Genomic DNA, 18,233 nt, shown 5'->3' on the forward strand with positions numbered 1-18,233 from the left:
CAATAGCACCAAACCGCTATTTACAAGTCACTGAATTAAAATCAAATTTCATTTTGCTGATGACATCAGTATATCAATTAAATAATGACAAACGTCTCAAAAACACCTTGCCTGAGGAGTGCAGTACAATGTTGTTAAATAAATGAGAACCCTTATTTACAATGAAACACACGAGTACACTGAAGGCTCCTTAAATAATTACATTATACCTGGAGGTAAAACAAACATAACACAGTTTTATGTTAGGTCATCAATGTAGGTGTCTATAAAAAGTGTACTAGAATAGGTGTGAATTATGAAGAACATGGCACAGAAGCTGACACTAGTTAAACATTGCACACATAGCTACCATTAACAAGCAAACTTGTCCTTTTACATTCGAAAAGGAATTAGAATTTAATTTTACCGTTTTCACCAGAAGACAACTATGAAATCAGACCACACAAAACCTGAAAAGAACCAAGTATTGCCTACCACCACTATATTTCAGCCAGAGTTTTATGTCTTCTTTGTTCAGTTTTGATACTTCTGTATATATTACTATTGTGAATTATGTTACAAAATTAATATCACTTACTGATTTTATTAGTATGTGTTATTGTTTAATTTCTTTGTGTATAAACTTCCTTTGCTATGTATGTTGTGGGTGGTCCCCAACGAGACAGGGCTACCTGCCAATCACCTCTAGGAACAACCCTCTGCTCTACATAACCAGAGGTTCTCCCACAGTTCCTGGCAGGATACTGTAAAAGCACTCTAGAGTTGGTGAGATTACGTGTGTTTTGCTGTGATTGTACTGTTTGTATATTCTGGAATTTTAACCCTCTGGCACTGTTTTGTCAACCACTCTGTACTGGGATTTTGTTGATTTTGGATTGCCTTTGTCGACAACTCCTGCATGTATTTTGTGTTTTATGGAGCTTTAAAGTATAACTTAATATTTTGTGAGAAAAAACCTTTATTTTACGAAGATCCTGCATTACCCCTTATCCTACCCAGGATTTGCTGGAAATGTGCTTTGGGACTTATAGTTAATGACACTAGGCAGAATAGTCAATTCAAAATATTAGCATTTGTGTTTGTGTTCATTTTAGACTTTTTTAAACAATAAACAATTCATATGCCAAAATAGGTGATAATTATTATGCAGTATGTGTTAGGGATGCTATTATCACAGTTATGTAATGTAATCAGAAGGCTCTCAAGAGGTAAAAAATTAAATTAATATTTAATAAGGTGAATTTGCTAAAGTCCTAAATTATGTGAAAAACAAGTGCACCTGTGACATTATTAAATTCTCAAAAATGGTTAATCTAACTCATTGTAATGGGATAGGCCAAGACTATCCCGTTTAAGTCTTGGTACAAAGCGGAAACCAGCCCTGAAAAATCACCAATCCCCTGTAGTGTCCTCTAACACACACTCACACAGGAAAAATTATGGAATACTTGCACGTCTTTGACGATGTGGAAGAAAACCAGATTACAAACTCCACTAGCAGTGAATGGGTCTGAACCCAGGACAATAAGTCTGCTGTGTACAGAACTACATAAAGTGCTAGCCCATCAGTAATTTGTTAGCAGCAAACACATGGCTGCCACTTATATTAGAAAATTGAATCATTAGATAAATCATTAATTTTAACTTTTGGTTTAGATTTCTACCCAATTATGAATATATACTTTTGGGATGATGAACATTTACAGAAGTAAAGAAGAGAATTAAAAATTCAAGTAATGTGATAATGAAGGTTTTTAAGAGATCACAATCCCAAAATATGGGATAGGCACCTCTAGACTACCACATATTGATGCAGGCTCATCTGATGCAGTTTTACCACTACAGTGTTACCTGCTCTCTTGTTGGCTCAGACACTTTTTCCAGGAACTGTTCATACCATCCATTTTATTGAACACTTTCATATGTGTTTAAAATGTGCTCTGTTCTTGTGCAGCATAGAAAATCTCATGTAATGTTTTAAGGAGTTTAAGTAAGCATAAGCCAACCAAAGGTAAACTCACATGAACCACCACTTTACTTTCTTGTGGAATTTCCACTAAAGATGTTGATCAGCTTCTTCTTTACTTACCTGAAGCTCTCGAGACAGAACCACATTACTCATGTCAAGTGGGCATGGAGTATAGCCATTTCCCTGCAAAATAAAGAAGCTGAAAATTAACAATGAGCCTTACATATTAATTTGTGTCAAAAGTTCAGACAGCAGCACAAGACTAAGGTACTATAACTCCATCAATTACAATAATTACTTTTCACCCAAGACTTTCTAGTTTTTGGCATATTCAGAATATTCTTAATATAACATGCTCTATTTGCATTAAATATGTGATAAAATGAGTTGTAAAATCTCCTCAAGTGGTTCTTCATTCCCCTTCTAACATGGTAGGCAAGAAGGCGTAAAGAGTTCTGCTTATACAAGTCATATTAGCTTACTATGTAGGTCCAAAAAATTTGCACCTCTCTCAGTTGCATCACACATCAAATCTGTCATATGTCAATACTTAAAGCAATGATGGTGAAACAAACGGAATTAGGTGAAAGAGCCCACCTGTTGCACAACAAACCTCCATTATAAGACATTTTTGCATGTGTGTTGTGTGTGAGGAATACACATTAGAAATGGTACAAATAAATACAACCTAATTGTAAGCAAAAAAAAAAAATCCTGTAAAACCAGATTATACTTTGGCTTTCAAAGATATCACTGGACTAAAAGTGAATGATGCATTGCAGCTGGCTGTATGTGTCGCTTGCTTTATTAACAATACAGTTTGATTAAACATGAGGTTGAAAGAACAGGCAGCTACTGTACATCAGCAAAAAGTGGAACTGCAGAATGTGCATTCAAGCTGATAAGTGTGCTGTTACAAGTCAAGTCAAGTTGGGGAGCATGCACTGGTACAGTGTGTTGCCGCACCCACTACATGACAAAACAACACGGGATCCCAGTTTGCAACCCCCCAGGAAGAAACGCGATCCAGTCCCGCCCTCCGGAAATGACCCTCTATCTGCCACAGCCAGGTGTTACGTGGGCGACCCCTTGCCCTGATCCAGCCACTCGGGTCCCCAAAAATGAGGATCTTACAAGCCAGATCATCCTCGGGGAAATGCGCCACATGGCCGTAGTGCCATAACTGACACTCCCCTACAATGCAGGTAATGTGCCTCATTCGGGACTCCATGAGCAACCACTCATTCGACACAAAGTCAAACCAACGGTACCCAAGGATTTTCCGGAGAGAAATAGTACCAAAGGAGTCCAGTCTTTGTCTCAGGTCACTGGATAGCATCCATGTCCCGCAACCATAGAGTAAGACAGGAAGCACCAGGACTCTAAAGACCTGGACCTTCATCCTTTTGCATAGATATCAGGAGCGCCACACACCCCTTTCCCGCGACCTCATGAAACTCCATGCTCTCCCACAGGAACAGTCACCAGAGACATGAATGTCACTGCCAAGGTAAGTAAACCTCTCAAAAGGTCAACACTCTCTCTGCAAACAGACACACTGCTGATGTCTGTGCCCAAGAGGTCATTAAAGGCCTCAGGACACTCCACAGGGCAGCTCGGTCAACCGAGTCGAACCCTTTGCAAAAATCGACAAAGGCTGCAAAGAAACTCTGCCGATATTCTCGTTTGCGCTCCATGAGAACCCTCAGTGCCAGGATGCGGTCAATGGTAGACTTCTTAGGTGTAAAACCAGACTGTTCCGGTCGCTGGTAGGTGAGCAAGTGATCACGGATCCTATTGAGGATGACCCTAGCAAGGACCTTACCCGGCACCAAGAGCAATGTTATCCCCCTGTAGTTGCTGCAATCCAGGCGATCACCCTTCCCTTTCCAGATAGGGACGACAAGTCCCATTTTCCAGTCAGTTAGGATGATGCCAGTCTCCCGAATGGAAGCAAAGATTGCTTGCAATGCTCAGGAGGACAGCCTTACCATCAGCCTGGAGAAGTTCACCCCGGATACCACAGATCCCTGCAGTCTTTCCCCCCCTCAGCTGGTTCACAACCCGTGCAATCTCAGTGAGATTGGGTGGTTCACAGCTAATTGGAGGATCAGCCTCAAGAACCCAGAGATATCCAACGTCCTAGCCGGAGGATCAGCTTTGAACAACTGCTCAAAGTAGCTAGCCCAGTGGGTCACAACTGCAGTGTCATCCGTAAGGACCGTTCCATCAGCTGCCCTGACTGTTACTCTCTGAGAAACAGATTCAGATGTGTGTAATTCTTCGATTCCTCTGTAAGCAGGACGTGGGTCGCTAGACCACAGATGGTGTGTCACTTGTTCACAGATCCCTCTAACAAATGCCTCTTTATCTGCCCTCAGAGCCCTCGCAGCCGTCCTTTCAGTTCTCGGTACAGACCAGAGTTGCCATTGAGCTGTGTGCTGCAACTCCTCTTGATGATATCCAGGGTGCCCTGCGAGATGAAACACCTCCTTCTGGGAACACCGGTAACACCAACACAACCCTCAGCAACCTTCAGGGTCTTGTCACGAAAGGTCTCCCACATAACATTAGGATCGGCAGTCGTATCCAAATCTGAAAGTTCCTCACACAAACTGTGTGCAAACTCATTAGAAACAGCCAGTTCTTGGAGTCTGGCCAAGTCCAGACTCATTTTCCTAGTAGGTGGTAACCTACAGGACCTAAGCTGGATCCTAAGAGTAGCAACAACAAGTCTGTGGTCAGAATTCACAAACTGGGCACTTCTGTAGACCCTGCAGTTTTGCAAGAGCCTCCAGCGTCTGCCCACGAGGATATGATTGATCTTCTTCACCGCACCACCAGTATTGGAATACCAACGATGCGGTTCAGGGCACTGGAACTAGGATCCAGTGATTCGCATCCCCTAACCTTTTGCAAAGTCAAGGAACATGGAGCTACTTTCACCATGGTCACCAAACCCATGAGGACTGAGACAATCCTCATACCCAGCCCTGTCAGTGCCAGTGGTTGCATTGAAGTCGCCCATGACCAGTGGAATGTCACCCCGTGGGCACCCATTAACCACCAGCTGCGAATAAAATGTCTCCCTCGCTAAGACATCACTCACCACGGTCGGAGCATACACTGAGACAACAGTGCTGTTACACCCAGTTAAAAGGATGTGAAAATGACTTCCTTACTGAACTGATTTCAGGAAGATCTGTGTGAGGGGCATGCGCATAGTAAAGAGACCAGGAGACTGTGCGCAGGGGAGTTTCTAGGAATTGTTGGTATTAGGGTTGTTGTCCCCCCTTGGGGTTTCCAATCCAATGGCCATTTTTGTCCTCTTGAGGTTTCCAGTTTTCTAGTGTGATGGACACCCTTGGGGGAGCCCTGATTGGGGATTCCAGATTGAAAAGATACCCTTTGTGGGGTTGGGGTCCCCCTTAGGATTTCCTGGAGAATCACCAGTGGGAGTTTAAGGGAAGATGCTAACTGTGGGGAGATTTAGGATGCCTGGAATACTATATATGCCTAGCAACTCTAATGACTGCACAACTACAGACTATGTGTGATGTTGTATAGCATCCAAGTTCTGACTATATTTCTAAACAAGTCAATAAAAGTGAGTTAACTTTACTATTTGCTTAAATATGCCAAACAAGCAACACTAGAATAAATACAGATCACATACTTAATCGAATGCTATTTATTACGCCATCTGTTTTGAAATGTTACTGTTATTGTTGCCAAAACAAATTCATTCAGTTTTACTTGCTATTAAGATGTTGCTTGCTTGTGTTTTTGGTTTACAGTGCACAGACTGGAGGAAATTGGGGGTGAGTTTCTATAAAGAAACCCTGTGGGTGTAGCCTTTTCAGCTAGTTGTTCACAGAATCACATTTGCCACCAGTGGAGTATTAGTTGGCTAACAATAAAACTAGAACATTTAACATTAAACTACCTTATGGATGGTGTCAAGGTGACACTGAGTCTTCCCAGAAAGCAGAGTAGCTGATCCATTTTTGTAGGTAGTTTTGAGTAATGTTAGATTTAGTCTTTGTGCTGTTCCCCAGTGTGACAACCAAGATAGAAATGGATTTCAAATGATTGGGAATATGCAATATAAGTGTTAAGCATTTTGCTTTATTTTTGTTAAAAGTGAACGGGAACAACCAGGTTGGTGCCCCAACATTAATTATTAATTGTCTGGGACTTGTCATTCTTCACTCGACCACAAGTTTCATGATCTCCATTTGTTTTACACCAGCTAATAGAGTATCTGGATTGCCTCCCAGAGTCCTTTAATATTGTTGTTTTCATTTACTTTACTTGTTAATAATTTTTTTGTTCTTTAAGTTGGGGTTTGATGAAATCTTGTGATGCACTGGCAGCTGTAAACACTTTCCTCTATCAAAGTATTAGTGGGCATATACACTAATCAGTTTCTTAATGGGCAGCAGGCTATTTAGAGGCAGAAGGGCTTAAGAGGCACTTTTGTTTTAACTCTACGCAACTTTAAGAAAATACACCTATGCAAACAGGAATATCAAGTTTTCATTTTATGTACAAACTTTATGTTTCCTATTTAAGTACTTTCTCAACCAGGGTCATGATTCTTTACCTGCCCTTTTTTTTACAAACATTTGTTGTTCATTTCTGGTTTATATCTTCCAACTCTGGCACTCCAATAGAACAGAAAATAATTGCCACTAAACATTTTTTTCTTAAAATGTTGTCAACAATGTACTAATACTGTACATAGGAAAACAGCCTTACAAAGACTGCAGTCATTTGAAGCATAAATTCTAAACTGAAGATAATGCGGAACACATAGCTGAAGAAAAAGAAAATCGAGAATTTAAGGAGGCCTCATGCAGTAAATGAATAGTACTGTCAAGCTGTAGAAGACGTGTTCAACACCTCCATCCCTTAGAGTAGACGTGCTCTGCTTTTTAGATTAACCATCAACTTTCAGTGCTCAGACTACCCTTATGCATTAGTTGGCACTTAGGTGATGCTTTATTTGTTTGTTGGTCTTGACTTCTTCCACACTCACTGGTGACTGACTTAAAAAATGTTTATGGATAGACATGACTGATACTTTAAATGGTAACACTGTATTTCCATGAACAAGGCAAGTATCAAGAACACAAGTCAGACAAATAAATGAAATAGATCCTTAAGAATCTGTTTCCACTCTTCAATTCACACTTGCCATTGGGCTTTTGTCAGGCAAAAAATATGACAGAGCATTTTAATATCTGGTACATTTTACAAGTTTAAAAAAAATGGCACAATATTCTACACATGATACAACTGTACACTTCATACAATATTCTATTTTTAAAACATTCACTTTATAGTACCTGGGAAGACTGGGATATCTTGCGCAATTTCTCACTTTCCCGCTGCTGAAACATGGCTTCACCCTCTTTGGTCCTTTCAATGTTCCATCCCATTGCCAGCATACTCTTCAGAGACTCTTTAACAGGCCAGCGGTAAATCTCTCGCTCCTGGAAATGAGAATGCAAGCTTAGCAAGTCAATTAGATATCAAGTTCACTGTGTCAGGGCAGAAACTCGAAAGACTTGGGCATCACTTTACAAATGTTATTATTATATTCTGATGGTGTAATTAACTTTGTCCTCATTATCTTTAATACAATTTTATGATAACAATACAAGTTCAAGATTATCATCGTATGTACAGAACACAGTTAAATTCCTACCTGCATGTCTGACCAACGCTAAATACATCACCACTCACCAGTGCCATACTGAATATGTATTACAGGTCAAACATGGTCCATTGAACAGACCTGAACTTTTTTTAACGTGTTGGAAGCTGATGGGTATATGTACCATATGGTCCACCATGAAAATCTATCCCAGCAGCAATGAGTGAAATGAAAGGGTGCCAGTTTATCACAAGGCATACATGTGTACACACAGCTAGGCATGGTTGTAAAGCTGCTAATCAGCCAGGTATATTATATTATATCTTCTTATATAATACGCTATCATGGCTTTTCGTTTGTCTGTCCAGGATTTTAAATCACCTGTAGCTCTCAAACCGTTTGAACTATTGACCTGAAATTTGGTACACATATACTATGTGACGTCCACTATCCGCTTTTGGTTGATGATTGACCTCCAAGGTTATTCCTCTTTTTATTTTTATTTTGTTTTATTGTAGAATCAACTCTTGGCAGTGGCCAGCAGGACGGCCATGCGGCACATGCGTACAGGCGCCATTCTCATTCCCTACCACCTTCACTGTCACTTTCCCTACCTCTTCATATCTTAAATTATTCTTGAGGCAGATTGAAGACTTAAATGCCAGCTTAAGTGAAAAATGAAGAATAATGTACTAAGTAATAGCAACACAAACACTGACTTAATCAGTTTTAACGCGAAAAGACGCCGACGAAAGAAGAGAAGAAGTGGGCCGCTATGGTGGAGAGAAGAAGAGCTGCTCAGGAAGTAGCAAGTGCAGCAGCTCTTCTTTTCTCCACCCTTCAATTGGCACCTTGGAGGTCAATCATCACCCAAAAGAGTATAGTAGACGTGATGTAGTATATGTGTACCAAATTTCAGGTCAATAGTTCAAACGTTTTGCGAGCTACAGGTGATTTAACTCTTTCAGGGCTGATGTCGACTTTTGTCAAAAGGAGGATTGACGATGGTAATCAACTGTAAACTGGGACAAAACCAACTGATATTTTGGACTCTCGTCGCTAGAAGGAAAGCTAGATTTGACCGAGCTTCTCTGCACTCGCGTGAGTAGCAAGGCACACGCAATGGCAGTAATGGCACTAACATCTGGCGAGAGATCAAAGCGAATGCAAAAAGCAAACTAATGCGTTGGTGACGTCTTGTCTATTATTGATGAACTGGACTATAACTTGTCGGACTCAGATTTTGATACAAGCGATCAAATCCTGGACAGACAAACAAACAGCCATGGTAGCATATTATATTATATTATATTATATTATATTATATTATATTATATTATATTATCCATCCATTTTCTAGACCCACTTATCCAGAGCAGGATTGCAGGGAAGCCTATCCCAGCTTTGCCATCACTTTATTTATTAAAATATTCCTATAACAATGACTGCTTCCTATGTGTTTCCATAATAATGTACACTTTTGGGATTGTTAATTCTAGATATCTGGTGAATTAGATTTCAGTAGCCAAAAAAGCAAAGTTTTGGGTAAGGATCAGTCTACATTTGAGAAAACTATAATCAGAATGTTTTTAATAAATCACTTATAAATAATAATAATAATAAAATAGGTTTTATTAAAATGCCAATTCTTGCCATTAAACTGATCTCTGCTAGCTTGTCAGAAACACTTTAAACAATAAGGCTGACAGAGTGAGTTTTTTCTTCTCAGTTTTTTTCTGCTAACACTGCATTTTAAAAGTCAGAACAAGGCTTACCTTCTCGGCCAGGGACTTGTAAGGCTTCAACAAAGGATGAGTCTTGATCTTCTCATCCATGACCTCCCCAAATTTCCATCCAAGTGCCACCTGTCAACAGATAATCAAAAGCTTTACTGACCTTTTCTGTAATACCTCTTGGCCTTTAAGCCATGGTCAGTGGGCCCAGCAATATTTATGATCAAGAGTCAACTCTATATTGCAGTGTTTTCAACCTATGTGCCATGGCACAGTGGGACGCCCTAAGAGTGACCCAAGTGTGCAGTGAAAATAATAGTGCAGCGCATCTGGGTCTGAACCTGAGAGTGACAAGCTCCTTAAATGGTCAAGGGTTGTCAGAGGACAGACCTACCTGGATAAGCTGGCTTAAAAGCAGCTCTGTGATTGCTATGATGCAGACACAGCGCTTAGAGTACTTTGGATGTGTCTCCTGCCTGCTAGAGTCCATCTGACTGGGTGTATGGTCGCCAGCAAGTCTCACAGGACTGGTGGACAGAGGGCATATGAGTTGCCACGGGGACATAAAGGGACAGGTAAATTCATAAAGCAGCTGGGTTATGAGCCCAAAGTGCTTTCTAAATGCTGTATCTGCGAATGTTAATCACAGAGCTGCTGTTTTACTGGCTTCTTGTGCAGTCCCACCCCATTGGACATTAGGTCCCTCGACCTAATGCAGGAAGCCCTCCTGGAGTGATCAGTCACTACTGCTCTCCAGATTGCTCAGAAAGAGCAACCCCAGTCCACTCTTGAGCAATGGCCACACGCTCCTATCCTGGGACTCTCCTCCCAGCTCCCTGCCACCACTCTTTCTCACACTGGCTCTTCATCTGATCCTGCCTTCTTTCTTAACCTCAATCTCTCTTTAATTTTCTCTTTCTCCTGGCTTTCTACTCAGGCTCCCATGTCTACCTGTTAGTTCTGGCTCTCTGCTAAATGAGATGATGAAAGTCAATGGAAAAGAGCTGAGCTGACCACATAGACACGGAACAGACAGTCAACTCATTGCCCCCACCAAAATCCCTATAACCACAAAGTGGAGTGCTGCTCTTACAAGCCCAAATCTTGCTATGCTGCTTTAATTTTTTTAATTGAATTTATTAAAAGCATATAACATTCCATACAATCAAGTCAAACTTAACAAAACTAAAATGAAATCAACCCTCACCCATGAGAAAGAGAGAAAAGCCAACAAACCAGAGCAAATCTGTTAAGAGTTGTAAAGAGAGAAAGGAACGTTTTCCCCCCAATATATATGTTTATTCTAAAAGATTACTGATTAGGTCCTGCCAGGTTTTAAAAAAGTTTTGAAAAGATCCTTCAAGTGAGAATATGATTTTTTCCAATTTCAAACAGTATATAATATCAGTTACCCACTGACTTAACAGAGGTGGGTTAGGATTCTTCCAGTTGAGCAAGTCAAGTCTACCTGCTAGTAGTTAAGTAAAGGCAATTACAGTTTGTTTATTCTTCTCCACTTTAAGCCCAACTGGGAGTACACCAAACACAGCTATTAATGGGTTAGGAGGGATAGTGACACCAAGGCTGTCTGAAAGGCATTTAAAATTTTTCACCCAGAATGATGTTAATTTGATACAAACCCAAAACATGTGGCCCAGTGAAGCTGGGGCTCGATTGCAACATTCACAGGTTAGATCTTGCTCTGGAAACATCTTGGACAATTTCAAACACGATAGTTGTGCTTGATAAAAGATTTTAAGATGACTAATTGAATGTTTTGCACATATGGAGCTCGAGTGAATTTTGTGTGTGGCTGCCTTCCACTGCATTTCTGAAATGCTGAGTAAGAGATCTTTTCCCTGTGCACTGTGCTCTGGGATCTTTAAAAGGAAGGGGAACTTTACAATGTTTTATATATTATAGTCCCCAAGACTGATCAATATCTCTTCTGGAATAGAAACAGTTGGGAAGTGAGGAAAACTGGGCAGATTTCATTTAGCAAAGTTTCTGATTTGGAGACAGTGGAAAAATTGTGTAGACTGTAGATTAAATTTGGAGTACTGTATAATTATTTATAGGATGCAAAGACATTATTTATATACAGATCTCTAAATGATTTAACACCATATGTTTTCCAAACATTAAAAACTGCGTAATTTCGAAAGGGTGGAAAAAGGTGGTTATCATTTAGAGGTGCCACAGATAAAATATTCTCTAACTTAAAATTTTTCCTACATTACATTGGTTCCATATTCTGAGTGAATGAAGGACAAATGGGTTGTTAGTATATTGATGATACCTTGTATTTACTAGTGTATACAAAGCAAGGAATATAAAGAAGTGTTGCAGAATTTCATTTCTATTGCAGACCAAGCTAGTGTGTTTTCCTCTATTTGTTTCAGTGTCCAGGATTTTACAGCTTGTATGTTTGCAACCCAGTAATAAAACGAGTACGTTGTTGTAGGTTTGTTTTTTGAATGAATGGATTTTTTGAATTCCAAATAAATGAGGTTGTGATTGAATCTAATTTCTTAAAAAAAGATTTGTTACTGTATATGGGGATGTTTTGAAATAGGAACAGAAATTTAGGGAGGATATTCATCTTAATAGTGTTAATTCTCCCTGCTAAAGTAAGATGGAGTGCAGACCATCTATGCACATCTTGTTTAATTTTATCCAAGCAAACAGCAAAATTTTGTTGAAAATGAGCTTTACTTGTAATGTTGACCCCTAGGTATTTATACTGATCTGCAATGATAAAAGGGAAGGTGTCCAATCTAATGTTGTTTGCTAGAGAATTCACTAGAAAGAGCACAAGTCCAGATATCTTTAGAAATTCTGCAAGTGCTGTTAGGGCTATAGGCACATAATTTTGTGGGTCTGATATATATAATACCAGATCATCTGCCTATAGTGATATTTTCTGTTCAAGTCCTTCTCTGAAAATCCCCTTTATCTCCGATGGCTCAATGGCAATTGCAAATAGCATTGGTGGCAAGGGGCATCCTTGTCTAGTAAGGTGTTCTAGTTGGAAGTAGTCTGAAATAATGTTGTTATTACAAACTGAAGCTTCTGGACTGGTAAACAGTAGTTTGATCCATGCACATATGTTAGGGCCAAACCCAAATATATGCAATGTGGTGAACAGGTAATCCCATTCAACCATATCAAATGCTTTTTCTGCATCCAAAGATAAGATCTCTAGAGTGTCGGACTTTATCGGTGAATATATTACATTAAATAGGCATCAAAGATTGAATGCCAAATGTCTACCTTTAATAAATCCGGTTTGGTCTTGTGATATTACTGAGGGCAGCACTTTCTCAATCCTTCTAGCTAGAGCTTTGGAGAGTATCTTATCATTATTCAGAAGTGAGATTGGTCTGTATGATGCACATTGTAATAAGTCCTTATTTTTCATAGGAAAAACAGTAATTAATGCTTCATGAAAAGCTTGAGGTAGAATTTTTTTCATTTCTGGATAAATAAATGTTGCTAATAAGAGGGAAGCTAACTTAACTGAAAATATTTTACAAAATTCAGCAGAGTAGCCATCAGGACCTGCTGCTTTTCCACTCTGAAGTGAATTTATAATGTCTATTAATTTTGATAATGTCACAGGTTTATCCAATTCCTCTGCACTTAGATTATCTAGCTGTGGTATCTGTAATGTATCATACTGCTTTAATTGTTTATCTTAAATTGCACAATCACCACGGACCAAGCATTACCACAGCAGGATGTTTGAGTCTTTAACAATGTTTAACACTTCAGAAATATCCAGTAATCACAACTATCTGCCTAATTTTGGCGCACTGCCATGTGGGTCTTATGCCTGGAAGTTTGAAACTCCCTGAGTCTTACTCAAAAAATCAGGAATGGCTAGCCAATTAGGCTAATTCCAGTGTCTGAAATTTAGAGTTGCTGACTCTGCTTTTCGATGATGAAGGGTGCACTATCACAATGGCAGTAAGCGCCAGTGGGGTATAGATAATTAGAAAACCCAGTTTTATTTTCTTTAAAATTGTTGTGGTTTTGTATCAGGCAGGAATCACAATTTCTCCCAGTGAGGCTATTAGAGATGTCAGTGAAAATAGCTCCTAATTATTCTCTACAAGTTTTTAAAACATACCATGAAATTCTAGCCAGAACATATCATTTACTAATGTTGACTCATTCAAAAATATTTTTATGTCATACAGATAAACAAAGAAGAATGATTTATGTGGTGAAGTTGGTACTTACAAGGAAAAGAATTGCTTCTCATGATCACGATGCTATATATTTTATATTGTGGCGAGTGGCTGGGGGTGGTACCCAGCCGGGACACCCAGAAGGACCGGAGGAGGGATTACACCTCCTCTAGACCACGAGGGGGCGACCGCCCTGGTGGCTTTGAGGACCATGGGAACAGAGCTTAGAAGCTAAACCCTATAGGGGCCTGTGGTCACTGCCTGGGGGTGCCCAGATGCCTGAGGAGCCCTGGCCCTCAGCACTTCTGCCACACCTGGGAGAGCATAAAAGCGGCTGCCTCCCTCCAGTCAAGGGCGAGAGTCGGGTGGAAGAGGACAGAACACAGAGGAGAGGAGTGGAGGAAAGGGCCTGGACTGAGGGTGATTGGTGCTGCGGCACGGGGTTGTGTGTGCTTCACTGTTCTGTAAATAGTGTAAATAAACATGTGTGTTGATTTAAAACAATGTCTACCTGTCTGTGTCCGGGCTGTTATATATATACATATATAAACTGCTCAAAAAAATTAAAGGAACACTTTGAAAACACATCAGATCTCAATGGGAAAAAGAAATCCTCCTGGATATCTATACTGATATAGACTGGGTAATGTGTTAGGAACGAAAGGATGCCACATCGTTTGATGGAAATGAAAATGATCAACCTACAGAGCCCTGAATTCAAAGACGCCCCAAAAATCAGAGTGAAAAAATTATGTGGCAGGCTAGTCCATTTTGCCAAAATTTAATTGCAGCAACTCAAAATTGTACGCAGCACTTTGTATGGCCCCTGTGTTCTTGTATACATGCCTGACAACATCGGTGCATGCTTCTAATGAAATGACAGATGGTGTTGTGGGGGATCTCCTCCCAGATCTGGACCAGGGCATCACTGAGCTCCTGGACAGTCTGAGGTGCAACCTGGTGGCATTGGATGGACCAAAACATAATGTCCCAGAGGTGTTCTATTGGATTTAGGTCAGGAAAGTGTGGTGGCCAGTCAATGGTATCAATTCCTTCATCCTCCAGGAACTGCCTGCATACTCTCACCACATGAGGCCAGGAATTGTCGTGCACCAGGAGCCACTGTACCAGCATAGGGTCTGACAATGGGTCCAAGGATTTCATCCTGATACCTAATGGCAGCCAAGGTGCCTTTGTCAAGCCTGTAGCGGTCTGTGTGACCCTCCATGGATATGCCTCCCCAGACAATCATTAACCCACCACCAAACTGCTCATGCTGAATGATGTTACAGGCAGCATAATGTTCTCCATGGCTTCTCCAGACCCTTTCACTTCTGTCACGTGCTCAGGGTGAACCTGCTCTCATCTGTAAAAGCACAGGGCACCAGTGGTGCATCTGCCAATTCTGGTATTCTATGGCGAATGCCAATCGAGCTGCATGCTGCTGGGCAGTGAGCTCAGGGCCCATTAGAGGACATGGGGCCCTTGGGTCACCCTCATGAAGTCTTTCTGGTTGTTTGGTCAGAGACATTCACACCAGTGGCCTGCTGGAGGTCATTTTGTAGGGCTCTGGCAGTGCTCATCCTGTTCCTCCTTGCCCAAAGGAGCAGATACTGGTCCTGCTGATGGGTTATGGACCTTCTATGGCCCTCTCCAGCTCTCCTAGAGTAACTGCTTGTCTCCTAGAATCTCCTCCATGCCCTTGAGACTGTGCAGGGAGACACAGCAAACCTTCTGGCAATGACACATATTGATGTGCCATCCTGGAGAAGTTGGACTACCTGTGCAACCTCTGTAGGGTCCAGGTATCGCCTCATGCTACCAGTAGTGACACTGACTGTAGCCAAATGCAAAACTAGTGAAGAAACAGTCAGAAAAGATGAGGAGGGAAAAATGTCAGTGGCCTCCACCTGTTAAACCATTCCTGTTTTGGGGTCATCTCATTGTTGCCCCTCTAGTGCATCTGTTGTTAATTTCATTAACACCACAGCAGCTGAAACTGATTAACAACCCCTCTGCTACTTAACTGACCAGATTAATATCCCATAAGTTTCATTGACTTTATGCTATACTCTGATTAAAAAGTGTTCCTTTAATTCTTTTGAGCAGTATATATATATATATATATATATATATATATATATATATATATATATATATATATATATATATATAGACAATAGTGGCCAAATGTTTTGGCAGTGACACAGATATGTTTTGTAAAATTTGCCGCTTCAGCATTTTCAGATTATTATTTTTACATGTTTCTTAGGTATCCTGAAGAACAATTATAAACATTTCATAAGTTTCAAAGGCTTTTATTGGCAAATTCATCAAATATATGTAAAGAGACAATATTTACAGTGTTGCCCCTTCTTCTTCATAACTTCTTCAATTTGTCCTGGCGTGCTGGATATCAGTTTCTGGGCCAAATCCTGACTGATGCTGATCCATTCTTACTTTTTTAGTGCTTAGAGTTTATTCACAATTTGTGGGCTTCTGCTTGTCCATCCGCTTTTTGAGAATCAACCACAGGTTCTTGATGGGATTAAGATCTGGGGATTTTCTTGGCCATGGGCCCAAACTTTCAATGTTATGATCTCTAAGCCACTTTGTTATCAGTTCTGCATTATGACATGCTGCTGAAACATGCTGGAAAATACACATATTATCACAAAATTGTACATGGATTGTCGGAGAAGTTGCTCTTGGAGGATGTTTTAATACCATGCTTTATGTATGACAGTGTTCTCGGGCAGAATTGTGAGTGGGCCCACTCCCTTGGATGAGAAGCAACCCCACACATGTATTGTCTCAGGATGCTTCACTTGTTGGCATGACACAGGACTCCTGGTAGCGTTCACCTTTTCCTTTTTCATATAATCGATTTTCCCGATGTCCCAAACAGTCGGGAGAAGGATTCATCTGAAAAAATAACTCTGTACCAGTCTTCTGCTGTTCAATCCTTGTACTTACTGTATAATTTCAGTCTGTCCTTGACGTTTTTCTTGGAAAGAAGTGGCTTCTTTGCTGCCCTTCTTAATTCAAGACTGTTGTCCAAAAGTCTTTGCCTTATTGTGCATGTAGATGTACTCACACCCATCTGCTGCCAATATTGAGCAAGTTCTGCACTGGTGGCAACATGATTCTGTAGCTGATTCCTCAAGAGGAGATGGTCCTGGCACTTGCTAGACACTTTTAGCTGATTATTTTGTGCCAGGGCCAAAATAAGTGAAAACGGGTTTAAAGTTAACTTTTTATGCTAATAAAGCTCTTTACAATGAATTTATATGCATCTGATCACTCTGCATAATAATATAAAAACAATGGGAATTGATACCACAAAAACTGAAGCTAAAAAGTTTAGAAAACACAACCTTTGTGTCACTGCCAAATCTTCTGGCCACTACTCTCTCTCTATATATGTATTTTTTAACAAAGATATGAAGTAAATTATAAATTTCAATCCATATTTATTACAATATCAACATGACTCCATTTTGTTTGGGTGCCCTCCTGTTAAGCAGCACTAGATATGGAATTTAACAACACAAACAAGCACAGTGCTAACTGTGTAACTGTTCACTGTAATGGGGCCAGGATATTCAGATAGTATTCTGCTAGTGCCTTTTTGGCTTAAGTTATATAGATACTGTGCTAATATTTAATTATTACAGATTCAGTACTGTCACAGATAATCCATGCATACTGTGGGGACATAAAAACAGTATTGGCAAATTATATGTCTTCCTAGATCATATGTATTTGGCAGTAGCATATAAATGGAATGCAAATCCATACATAATCAGACATTCAAATTTCAAGTGTGGACCTGAGACCAAATCTAAATACAACCCAAGATATCAATGTCAGACTACATGCTGCTGAAACAAGGCTTTAAAAAGTTTCTAATACACGGCAGTTGAAGGCCACTCAAAAGAATAAGTTTAGCTCTTGTATCCAGAACTACCCACATTGGGAAGAACACTGGGAAGTTTCATGAACGCAAACACAAGGACATTACCTTTTCAGAAGCCCACTTGTCATGACAGTGCTCAGCATATTTATTGGCAATATATTCCAGTTTTTCTGGTAAGGAAATACTGCAAAAAGAAAATAAAAACATAATATAGTAATAGTTAAAAATTCACTTAATAATTAAGCTGCCTTGTGGCACTCACTCTCTCAGTCTACATGTATACCAGACTTCAACTCCCCTCTCTGTCTTTTGTCTTCTTTTTCCTCTTTACCTTATGGTGTCAACTTTATTTATTTTGGTCTTCACCATTACAAATGAATGAAATAGACATTTGACTATGGCACTACAGGGCTTATTGGCTTGACTCCCTCAAAGTAGACACTGATGGCTGTGACCACACAATGCTGTTTCATTGCCTGGCCTCATTCACTTTTCTTTTTTTTTCTTTGAGTACTCATCTAAAGAAAAATAATGCCAGTCGTGGGTATTAGTGAATAATGGAGACGGGCTTAAATCCTCATCACATTTTTCTTTTATATAGTGGTTTGAAATATTGAACACCATCAAAATGTGCTCCACCATTTCACAAAGGTATAATCTAAATATTAATATGTACCTTTTTAAATTAGAACAAAGGCAAAGGCCCCATATCTTAAAAGACTCCTCACATCCCGCTCATGACATGTTCCAACTGTTG

The 18,233-nt window shown here is 40.0% G+C and overlaps 1 protein-coding gene across 15 annotated transcripts in view; it reads right to left on the minus strand.

Annotated features, from left to right (window-relative positions):
- ryr3 (ryanodine receptor 3) overlaps positions 1–18,233 on the minus strand; it is a 539,734-nt gene that overhangs the window by 189,176 nt on the left and 332,325 nt on the right. For all 15 annotated transcript variants that reach the window (XM_039741277.1, XM_039741278.1, XM_039741276.1 and 12 more), the window contains 4 exons: positions 17,582–17,660; positions 9,407–9,496; positions 7,321–7,467; positions 2,090–2,152 (listed from right to left, as the gene is read on the minus strand). In XM_039741277.1, the coding sequence (XP_039597211.1) occupies positions 2,090–2,152; positions 7,321–7,467; positions 9,407–9,496; positions 17,582–17,660 (379 nt within the window). The remainder of the gene's footprint in view (positions 1–2,089; positions 2,153–7,320; positions 7,468–9,406; positions 9,497–17,581; positions 17,661–18,233) is intronic.

This window comes from Polypterus senegalus, chromosome 18 (genome assembly GCF_016835505.1).
Source record: "Polypterus senegalus isolate Bchr_013 chromosome 18, ASM1683550v1, whole genome shotgun sequence".
NCBI classification, from domain to species: Eukaryota; Metazoa; Chordata; class Cladistia; order Polypteriformes; family Polypteridae; genus Polypterus; species Polypterus senegalus.